This window comes from Macaca fascicularis, chromosome X (genome assembly GCF_037993035.2).
Source record: "Macaca fascicularis isolate 582-1 chromosome X, T2T-MFA8v1.1".
In the NCBI taxonomy this organism is placed as follows: domain Eukaryota; kingdom Metazoa; phylum Chordata; class Mammalia; order Primates; family Cercopithecidae; genus Macaca; species Macaca fascicularis.
Window position 1 is genome coordinate 47,535,837 of NC_088395.1, and position 11,978 is coordinate 47,547,814.

At 41.9% G+C, this 11,978-nt stretch overlaps 1 protein-coding gene across 23 annotated transcripts in view; it reads right to left on the reverse strand.

Annotated features, from left to right (window-relative positions):
• Window positions 1-1,405: 1,405 nt before the first annotated feature.
• ZNF41 (zinc finger protein 41) overlaps window positions 1,406-11,978 on the reverse strand; it is a 42,187-nt gene continuing 31,614 nt past the window's right edge. For 22 of the 23 annotated variants that reach the window (XM_074029955.1, XM_045383553.2, XM_074029950.1 and 19 more), the window contains 2 exons: window positions 11,809-11,904; window positions 1,506-5,948 (listed from right to left, as the gene is read on the reverse strand). In XM_074029955.1, coding sequence (XP_073886056.1) covers window positions 3,904-5,931 — 2,028 coding nt within the window. In that variant the 5' untranslated portion in view covers window positions 5,932-5,948; window positions 11,809-11,904 and the 3' untranslated portion in view covers window positions 1,506-3,903. Of the gene's footprint in view, window positions 5,949-11,808; window positions 11,905-11,978 lie in introns of all 23 variants that reach the window. The other variant, XM_074029957.1, reaches the window with a different exon arrangement.

Consider the following 11,978-nt stretch of genomic DNA (forward strand, 5'->3'; position numbering starts at 1 on the left):
AGGTGTGAGCTGCCACACCTGGCTGGTTTTTAAATAATTCTTTCTGTTTTTATACCTGGCTTCCTTGGGGTCACCTGTGGGTCTGCATAGCTTATTTTTATCCAATGATTGCTTAAAAGTTGTGGTTATACACCTCAAACCAGTATGGCTTCCACTAAGGGGGTAAATGTGTGAGTTTGAGTACACATATTAAGTTCAGGCTGCTTGTAAGCCTGTGCTGGCATTCATTTCAGCTTGCATAGGGTCTCACATTCATCCAGGGACCTGATATTTTGTGGTCATGTACACAGCCTTCCACATCCTCATGCATATGCGTGGGCTTATCAATTCCCACTATTGCTGTCTTATTTTCCATATCCCCTTAATTTGTTGTCTGGTCTGCTGCTCACCCAAACAATGCTGCAGCCTCAGGCAGTTGTGAGGTTGGCCTTCCCCAGTTACTTGCTACCAACATTGTTGTTGTTTTTGACAATACCCCTAAGCATGGAGCTTTTCTCTGGAGCTCAGAGTCAGGTCAGCTCCCTCCATTTACAGTGAGGCTTCCATTCCTCATGGCTACCATGCCCACAGAGCTAAGGACGGGAGCAGCTCCAAGTAAATGCCACAGACCCCACTATTCTTATCAAGGTTTGGTAGTTTTTCCATCAATAAACACTTTTCAATTTGACACATGCTTTTGGTGAATTGCCAGCGTTCTAAAATGCTCATTTTTGACCATTTAAAAAATGTTTTATAGTTGCTTTTGGGGGAGGGGTTTTGATGAGCTCTTCACCCTACCATTCCAGAAGCTCTACCTCTGGACAAGTGATTGTTTTTTTCTTTTTTAAGAGACTGGGTCTCACTCTGTCACCCAGGCTGGAGTGCAGTGGTGTGGATCATAGCTCCCTGCAGCCTCTAGCTCCTGGGCTCAAGCGATCCTCCCACCCTAGCCTTCTGAGTAGCTGGGACTATAGGCATGCACCACTACCTGGCTAATGTAAAAAAATTTTTTTTAGAGACAGGATCTTGCCATGTTGCCCAGGCTGGTCTTGAACTCCTGGCCTCAAGTGATTCCCCCCTCATCAGCCCTGCAAAACACTGGGATTACAGGCATAAGCCACCATGTCTGGCCTGGACAGGTGACTTTTGACAAAAGTCAAAATATTGAGAAAGGGTATTTTTAAACAAATGGTGTGGAAACATTTGAATATCCATAAGCAAAAACAAAACAAAAACAAAAAAGAGCTTGGATCCATATTTCACACCATATAACTCAAAATAGATGCCAGACCTGGATGTAAAACTTAAAACCTTTGGAAGAAAACACAGGAAAAAAATCACTGTAATCTTTGGTTAGGCAAGGATTTCTTAGATACAGCACTCAAAGCACAACCCAGAAGTGAACAAATGGAAAGACTGGACTTCTTCAAAATGAGCAGTTGTGTTCTTCAAAAGACACTCTTAAGAGAATGAAAAGACAATCCAGAGACCGGGAGAAAACCTTTGCAAGGATAATGGACTGATAATGAAGTTATACCCAGAATATATTTTTAAAAACTCTCAGTGTTCAACAGTAAAAAAAACAACCCGGTTGATAATGGGCAAAAGATTTGAACAGACACTTCATCAAAGATTCTCAATAAAACATGATCAATATTATTAATCATTAGGGCAATGTAAATTAATATCACAATATCACTTCACATGTACTAGGATAGCTATAATAAAAAAGACTGATAATAATAAGAGTTGGTAAGGATGTGAAGAAACCGGAACCCTCATACATTGATAGAATGTAAAATGGTACAGTCATGTGAGGAACAGGCCTAGGTCTCAGGTCTCAGCCATCACTCATCTAACCTGGGGAGATACTACAATGGTTTGGAGGACAAGAAAATAAAAACGAAAATCTGTTTGGAGGACAAGAAAAAAAAAAACGAAAAACGAAAACTGACATATCACTATATGCCCACCACTAATAGCTATAGTAAAAAAGATGGAAAATGCCAAATGTTGGCAAGTATGTGGAGCACTAGAACTCACATACTGTGTTGCTGGGAGTGTACATTGGTACAACCACTTGAAAACTGGTTTTATAACATATAGCTGAACATATGGATACACTTAGGTACATACCTAACAGGAATACACACATATGTTCACCAATACACAGCAGCACAATTCCTAATAGCCCAAGCTGCAAACAACCCAAATGTCTACAAACAGTAGAATGGATAAATTATATTGCAGCATATTCACAGAATGGGATACAACATGACAATGAGAATGAATTATCTACAACTATATGCAACATATGGATGACTCTCACATACATAACGTGAATGACAGAAGACAGATGCCAAAGAGTATATTGCTCAATTATATGATATATAATTGTTTGGCTCAATTTATATAAAATACAAAACAGGCAAAATGAATCTATGCTGTGAGAAGCCAAGGTAGTGTGTACCCTTGGGGGCTTGCCCGGAAGGGAAAGTGGGGAAGGCTTCTGGGGTGTGGTCATGTTCTGTTTCTTGACCTGAGTATGTTCATTTTTGAGAATGCATTGAGCTGTATGTTTATGATATATGCATTTTCTATATACAGTTGAATAAAAATATTTTAAAATAAAATAAAAATACAATTGCATGCTAGAAAGAAAGTTCCTTTTTATGAGTGTTGTAAAAAAAAGTTTAAGGGAAAATGAGAAAGTGTCTATATATCAGTGTTAAAAAAGAGCAGTGATCTTTCTTGAGAAGTCTTCCAGTTATTCAACTATGATAAACTGTAATTATGTTTTAGAATAACTAATTGCAATGCAACATGACTTTATCCCATAGCAGTCTACACAAAACTACCCTTAATGTGCATGTAGGAAATGAAATGAATATACCTTAACCAAATAGGAAGAAAAACAAAATATTAGGAAGTGAAACCTAATTTTTCAACCATTCTTTTTCAAACAGGAATCCCAAGGAAAGCAGGGGTGTTGGTGGGTGAGCCTGAAAATCTAGAGCGCTGTGGATCAGTTCCATTGTTGTAGGGTCAGTTACTGAGGGGATAAGGAATCTATGGCCTGCAGCTTATGCAAATGACAGCTTTGGGGAAACAGGTTAGAAGGCATGCATACCTCTTATAGGGTATGACTCACCTGCTCTCCCAGCAGGGGATTAATAATGAGACAACTACTACCTTTATATGTCTGTATCATTCAATGACTATGTTTCTGTAACACAGGCTAGAGCTAGGCCTAATTTCCCAATTCATAAAGTTATACCTTTAAATTTAAAAATTCTGTTGCACTTAAAATACATATACCATGAGGACTTCCCAAGGGAAGGGAAAAAAGTTTTTCATGGGAATCTTTTCTGTGACTGAAGTGCCAATGATCACAAAAACAGATATCTGCATTCCCAAGTAGATTTCCTGCCTTGATGTCAGTGCCCTGCCAGTGTTTGGACAATGAAAACTCTTCTCCCCAACCTAGAAATTTGAAAAAGTGTTTCCCAGTAGTGAGTACTTTTATGTCCCCGGATATGCTGAACTAATCAGTACTGAATTTAAAAAGTTCTTTATCCAAAAAGTGAAGCATAGGAGATGACAAGTCATCTCCTCGGGTCTTAATTCTACTATTTCCAGAAGCTCAAGAGGTCTGTATGAATCATGTCACCAAACATGACTATCGCTCAAATGCTTTCTCTAAAGGCTCTTCCTATGCGTTGAATTGCATATACACTGTGGTGATGCAGGAACTTGTCTTTCCAGTGGACTGAAGGATACTTGGCTCTGTTTGCCCTCAGTTCACTCAAGCCTCAGTCTCATATCCATTTCCCCCTGCACAACAATTGCAGCATCAGGCCTTCCTCGTCCCTACTATTAGATACCTGATGCATACCCAGTTGTGATTTCCAGGTGAAGATTTTCTCAGTCACTGGCTTTATAGCGTTTTTCTCCACTATGCGTTTTCTGGTGTTTAATGAGATTCGATCTGTCGGTAAAGGCCTTCTGACATTCTGTACAAGCATAAGGTTTCTTTCCTGTGTGAATTATCTGATGCATACTTAGTGTGGCTTTCTGGATGAAAGCTTTCCCACATTTACTACATTCATAGTGTCTTTCTCCAGTATGAGACTTCTGATGTATATTGAGGCGTGACTTCCAGGTGAAGGTTTTCCCGCAGTCACCACATTTATAGGGTTTCTCCCTAGTGTGGATTTTCTGATGCGTTATGAGATTTGATCGGTCAGTGAAGGCCTTCCCACATTCAGCACATATATTGGGCTTCTCACCTGTGTGGATTTTCTGATGCACACGGAGTTGTGACTTCTTAGTGAAGCATTTCCCACAGTCGCTGCATTCATAAGGCTTCTCTCCAGTATGGATTCTATGATGCGCAATGAAGTGTGATTTCTGGATAAAGGCCTTCCCGCATTCAGGACAAACGTAGGGTTTCTCTCCTGTATGGATTCTCTGATGCACACTTAGTGTTGATTTCTGGATAAAGGCTTTCCCGCAGTCCTTGCATTCATAGTGTCTCTCTCCAATATGAGATTTCTGATGTATTTTGAGGCGTGACTTCCATATGAAGGCTTTTCCACAGCCATTGCACTTATAGGGTTTCTCTCCAGTGTGAGTTTTCTGGTGTTTAATGAGATTTGACTGGTCAGTAAAAGCCTTTCCACATTCAGCACACATATAGGGTTTCTCCCCAGTATGAGTTTTCTGATGTGTGGTGAGGTTTGTCCTGTGAGTGAAGACCTTTCCACATTCTGTACATATATAGGGTTTCTCTCCGGTGTGAATTCTTTGATGCACATGGAGTTGTGACTTCTTAGTGAAGGATTTCCTGCAGTCGCTGCATTCATACGGCTTTTCTCCAGTGTGAATTCTCTGATGTGTGTTGAAATGTGATTTCTGGATGAAGGCCTTCCCGCAGTCAGCGCATACATAAGGTTTCTCTCCTGTGTGGATTCTCTGATGCATCCTGAGTGCTGATTTTCTTGTGAAAGCCTTCCCACATTCATTGCATTCATAGTGTTTCTCTCCGGTATGAGTTTTCTGATGTATACTGAGGTCTGAGTTCTGGGAGAAGCCTTTTCCACATTCACTGCATTCATAAGGTTTTTCTCCTGTATGAATTCTCAGATGTCTAAAGAGGTCTGATCTCTGGATAAAGGCTTTTCCACATTCACTGCATTTGTAGGGTTTCTGGCCGGTATGAATTTTTTGATGTGTAACGAGGCTTGATTTGAAGGTAAAGACTTTTCCACATTGAGTACACAGATAGGGTTTTTCTGCTGTATAAACACTCAGATGTGCATCAACCTGGGGTTTCTGGGGGAAGACTTTGTTGCTCTTGTCACATTCACGGGACTTTTCTCCAGCATGAATTCTCTGATGCTCAAACAGATGTGACTTCTGAGTGAAGCCTGTTACACATTCAGTACACACATAAAGCTTCTCCTCAGGATGAATTTTCTGATGGTAGGTGAGAGCTTGTTTGTGGCTGAGATGTTTTTCATAGTGATCATGTTCACAGGAATTTGCTCCTGTCTTAGCATTCTCATTCTTAGTAGAGGAAGGGCTATGGGGGAAATTGTTACCATTTCCAAAAATCTTGCCAAGGTTCTTTGTTGCACTGTTTCTACTATGATTATGTAAGTTTAAAGTATGCTTCAAAATTGTGTCACAGTTACGGAGTCTTTTAATTGAAGGAACAAACTTGGTAGTCACATGAATTATTTTTTCAATGTTTTTACGTTCATAGCCCCTCTCCTTAATCAATACTTTCACATGACTTAAAAGGTTATTCTGGTTTTCCTGACATCGCTCTAACTGGTCATTATCTTGCCACAGTGCTTCTAAAATAGAACACAATGAATCTTCTCCTATGGGTTGATCAAATCTCTCACAGTGGAAGAAAATTTCTCCAGGAATTCCCTGTTGCTGCATTTTCTCAATAGCCTCACCTAAAAAGAAAAAGAAATGAAAATGACACAAAGAACAATTAGCAGAGGCTACAGGGGACATGTAGTTCAGACAAGATGAACACAGATAAATGGAAGAGCCCACAGAACAATATAGTAGCAATCATGTAGCAACACAACATTTTTATAGAACACTTAATAAATGCAAAACAACTATATACCATTTATGATGCACAGGGACCGTTACAAGTGCTTTACATGAAACAGCTCATTTAATCCTCACTAAACCCTATGAGGTAGCTACGATTATCAATTGTTTTACAATTGAGAAAACAGGCACAGAGAAGTCATGCAACTTGCTGAATATCGAATAGCTAAATAAGTGGGAGAGATGGGATTTGAACCCTCGGAGTCCAGCTCCACTATGTAAGAGGCCTAGATTGTGAGTAGAGTAACCAGAAGAAACTGCAGCCTGTGAAGGGGAAGCCTGGCATGGAAGAAATATTTCAGAAGGTATGTTCTTAATACATATCAGCTTCACCACTTTACTAAACTCCCTGCTTCTTCTTCCTTTTCCCTCTATACCATTATGAGTGGAGCTCTTCAAATTTAATGTGAATTTGAACATTAAATCTATATGCCTCAAACACCAATTTCTTTATATCTATAGGAAAACCAGTTGCAACACGCCATCCTGACACAGACAAACAGTAAATAGATATCTGCACTCCAACTCTATAACCAGCTGCAAGTTTCTTTTTTTCTTTTTTTGTTTTTTGAACTGGAGTCTCGCTCTGCAGCCCAGGCTGGAGTGCAGTGGTGCAATCTTGGCTTACTGCAACCTCCGCCTCCCGGGTTCAAGCGGTTCTCCTGCCTCAGCCTCCCGAGTAGCTGGGATTACAGGCGCCTGCCACCACACCCAGCTAATTTTTGTAGTTTTAGTAGAGACGGGGTTTCACAATGTTGGCCAGGCTGGTCTTGAACTCCTGACCTCAAGTGATCTGCCCACCTCGGGCTCCCAAAGTGCTGGGATTACAGGCGTGAGTCACTGCGCCGGCCCCAGGTGCAAGTTTCTATTGGTTCCAGGAATACATGCTTATAGCAAGAAGTATAAAAGAGGAAAGGAAAAGCTATCTGTGGCAGAATCTGCAGGCCCTCCCCTGAGATCTATTCTCCCCATCTTTCACAGGAATAGAATGTGGCTGGGACTTAACATCCACTGGCCTCACTGCGTTCTCACCAGTAGAATACGAGCAGAAGTGATATATGCTACTTGCAGGCCAGCCTTAAGACAGTGGGCAAATCTCCTCTATTTCCTCTTCCCTCTTCCCACTGGACTCCACAGTGACCCATCATTAACCAGGTAGGTGACAACGATGCCCCAGGAGATGCCAGAGGAGTGACTTAGAACATGGTCCCTGAATGACCCGTCAGGATTAGAGTTAACTTATTGAACTGGACCCATTCACCTTAGAATTTTCATGTAGGGGAAGATATACATCTATATTTAGCCTCTTGTTTTGTTCCTCCATGCATATCCAAAACGTATTGTCTTTCTAAATATTAGTTCTAATTTTGGTATACTTCTAGGGTGCTTATGTTTGCTATGAATTTGTAAAGCAGACACTGTACCATTCATATTGATACTTAGTTTGGCACAGTTTTATAACAGAAAGGACAAATACACAAAGGGTGAGAGTGTTAACATTTCATGCAGTCATCTTCCCTTTCCAAATATAATGTATGTTCCTTTGAATTCCTCTGAGCAGACACTTGAAAATTTCATCTGAAAGAGAAAAAATCTCCTCCTCTGCCTCTATCCCCAAATTCAATAAATTCATTTACTAAATATTTTCTACATGCTCCACTTCAGAAAAGTGAAGAATAAGTGTGCTGGTTATCAATGTTTTGCCTCTCAGTTCCAAATTCACCCTTCCTTGCCTGCTCAACAAAAACGGATCTGGCCCCATTTACCCTGATGTGATTATTACACATTGTATACCTGTATCAAAATATCCCATGCAGGCTGGGTGCAGTGGCTCTTGTCTGTAATCCTCAGTACTTCGGGAGGCCGAGGTGGGTGGATCACTTGAGGCCAGGAGTTTGAGACATGGAAAAACCCCATCTCTACTAAAGATACAAAAATTAGCTGGGCATGGTGGTATATGCCTGTAATTCCAGCACTTTGCGAGGCTGAGGTGGGCGGATCACCTGAGGTCAGGAGTTTGAGACCAGCCTGGCCAACATGGCAAAACCCCGTCTCTACTGAAAATATAAAAATTAGCCAGGCATGGTGGCATGCACCTGTAATCCCAGCTACTCAGGAGGCTGAGGCAGGAGAATCGCTTGAACCCGGGAGGTGGAGGTTGCAGTGAGCTGAGATTGCACCACTGCACTCCAGCCCGGGTGACAGAGTGAGACTCTTTCTCAAAAATAAAAAACTCCAAAACCCCCAAATATCCCATGTACCCCATAAATATATATACCTATGTACCCATAAAAATTAAAAATTTAAAAAGTGGATCTCAGTCTCTTTAAATATTTTTTTCTTCTGCCAGCTGGCATGATATTAAACTTTGTCAGTGTAAGATGCTAGAGAGACACTGCAGGAGGAGGGAGGCTTGCTTCCTGGTTCTAGGGTGCTCACTCAACAGGCTCATCCAGCAGAGGCAGCCTGTCCAGCACCAGGCTCATGTAGTGTGGGCATCTTTGCCAACACTTGGCTCCTGATGCACATGTAGTGTCCCCAGTACCCAGAGCTCATGGTCTTCTCTAGAGCTCGGCTCCTGCAGTGTGGGTGACTTCTCCAGCACCCAGCTCCTGCAGCTCATATGGATTCCCAAGCACCTAGTTCCTGCAGGCCCCCGCAGCACTGTACAGTCAGCAGCACCCAACACCCCCTAGTTTACTCTCAGATGATCTGTAGTGGAATAGCTCCAGTGAGTCACCTCTGTATCAACAGTTTTCTCGGGAATCCTAGAGGGCAGGTTTCCAACAAGTTCCACCAGGACAGCACCATAGCAAGTATTCTACCTGTCTCAAGCCATGGTTGTGCCCTCCCTACAAGGTCTGAATCTCATCCCTGGGAAGTAGGGAGCCTCTTCCTTGGGTACTCGCTCACAACCCTAGAAGAACCTGCTGTGCTTTCTATCTGCTATTCCTTTATTCTTCAGAGTTTCTTTTTTTGCTAGCAAATCCCTCATTATTCCAGTCCCACGGCTCACTGCAACCTCGACCTCCTGGGTTCAAGTGATTCTCCTGCTTCAGCCACCCGATAACTGGGATTACAGGCGTGGGCCACCATACCCAGCTAATTTTTGTATTTTTAGTAGAGATGGGGTTTCACCATGTTGGCCAGGCTGGTCTTCAACTCTTGACCTCAGGTGATCCACCTGCCTTGTCCTCCCAAAGTGCTGGGATTATAGGTGTGAGCCACCATGCCCGGCTGCAAAGAATCTTTATGTTAACCACTCTCTGTTCCCATTAGTCTGTGGTTTCTCCCTTGGTAAGACCCTGAGTTATACTATAAGAAATAGGCTCTTCATGTATGCATATTTCAAAACATCATGTTGCACTATATAAATACATACAATTCTTTTTTGTCAAATTAATAGATTTTTCTATAAAAAGAAACAGGCTCTTTTTTCTTAAAATTTTTTTTTTAAATAGAAATGGAACCTTGTTGTGTTGCCCAGGCTAGTCTTGAACTCCTGGCCTCAAGTGATCCTCCTGCCTCAGCCTCCCAAAGTTCTGGGTTTACAGACGTGAGCTACCACACTCAGCCTGAAATAGGCTCTTAATTCCAGAGACCTTCTGAAAACATAGAGGTAAAAGCCTCAGTTACCCTATATGCTAAAATCCTGTGATTTTCTCAGAATTCTTGTGCGATGGAGGATGAGAAAAAGGAAAGAGCCATATAGGCTGGAATAATTAAGAGCCATTTTGTGAGACAGGTGAGAACTGATCACAAGGTGGAAAATGTCTCATCTGAATAGAGCACAGAATAAACAGTCAGATTCAGGGAGGACTATCAGATATGGTCAACGTTAACAAATATTAAAAATGGAGTTAAGCAGAGGTTACAGAAAATATACAGATATGAGTTGAATTGGAAATATGTGGCCATGTTTTTTTATCTCCTTGAAAGAAGAGTTTAATTGTTATATACTAGGTAATGGAGAACAATTGTAGGTTTGTTTCATAATGCTCATGACAAGAGAAATAGAATGTTTTAGGTAAAGATATCTGTCATTAGCATCTAATATGAAGTAGTAAAAACAATGGAATCAGCAAATCAAATCAGGAATAGAATAATTGCAATTCAGGCAGCAGAAAATATGGAGCTGGCTGGGCGCAGTGGGTCACACCTATAATCCCAGCACTTTGGGAGGCCAAGGCAGGCAGAAACACTGAGGAAGCCAGAACCCTTGTACAGTGCAGCTAATCTGAGAATAATATGGTGGTACTCAGTCCTATTCTGGATGAGATACTCCATGATTAGGCGCAAATCCTCTCTTCTCTACACATCCCTGAGAAATTCTCACACCCTGTAAGGAAATGTTTATGTAGAAGTTGATTGCAGAATTGTTTGTATTAGATGGGACTTGGACACAACGCCCAGCATCCATGACTAGGTGAGTGGTTAAGTATGATGTGGTGCTGGGGACATTGTGAAATACTATGTAGCAATTTAAAGAATAAAGTCAGACAAACATACTAAAATATGGAGAGACCATAGGAATGAGTGGGAAAAAAAAGGAACAGAATTGAGAAACATAGTATAATGTGTTTTATATATACTAAAAATACATACTCATAAACCAATACTTCAGGCTTTAAGAGAATATCACACAATTTCAAGGTTCAAACACATTAGACCAGCTGCTCATAGGAGGAGGCATAAAGAACGGATATGGAGAATTGGAATAAAAGAAAAGACCTGGCTGGGCGTGGTGGTTCATGCCTGTAATCCCAGCACTTTGGGAGGCCGAGGCGGGCAGATCACCTGAGGTTGGGAGTTCGAGACCAGCCTGACCAACATGGAGAAATCCCATCTCTACTAAAAATACAAAATTAGCCGGGCGTGGTGGCACAGGCCTGTAATCGCAGCTACTAGGGAGGCTGAGGCAGGAGAATCGCTTGAACCTGGGAGGTGGAGGTTGCGGTGAGACGAGATTGTGCCATTGCACTCCAGCCTGAGCAACAAGAGCAAAACTCCGTCTCAAAATAAATAAATAAATAAATAAATAAATAAATAAATAAAAATTAAAATTAAAATTAAAAGACCTATAATCCCAGCAAAGACCTATAATCCCAGCACTCTGGGAGGCCGAGTCAGGCAGATCAGTTGAGCCCAGGAGTTCGAGACCAGCCTGGCCAACTTGGTGAAATCATGTCTCTACAAAAAATACAAAAATTAGCTGGGCCATGGTGGCGTGTGCCTGTAGTCCCCACTACTTGGGAGGCTGAGGTGGGAGGATCACTTGAACCTGGGAGGTGGAGGTTGCACTGAGCCGAGATCATGTCACTGCACTCCAGCCTGGGCAACAGAAATTTTAAAACACTTGGATGTACAAGAAAAGACTAAGATGGGGGGCAGGGGTAGAGTAGGAAGAACAAAAAGGTACTAGATAAGACAGGGTGGTATGTGGTACAGAGTACAGAGACTAGAGATAGTTCTCTTGCCAAAAGGCCAATCAAAGAAGACAATAATGTGGCAAGGATCATACATGGAAACGGCATTTAGGTATTTGAGGGCTATTGTCAACTATCTCCAATTGACTCCAAAAGTTTAGAACTTTCAAGATGGGTTATCTTCAGAATGTTTCAAAGGCATCAGGTTTTCCTAGGGAAAGTGAGACTGACTTCCATGTCCCTGTCTGTCTGGGTCACACCCACTCACCTGAACAGCTCTGATGTGGGGCTTCCCCCGCCAGCGTCCATGGCCCCTCTCCTTGCTCCAACTTGAAGGCGGCCTCTGACTTGGGAACTTGGTACCCTGTTAACAGGACATGAAAAATGATTGGGTCCAGCTGACTGGATTTCAGGGGCCTTTCACTGACAGTTTCCCTT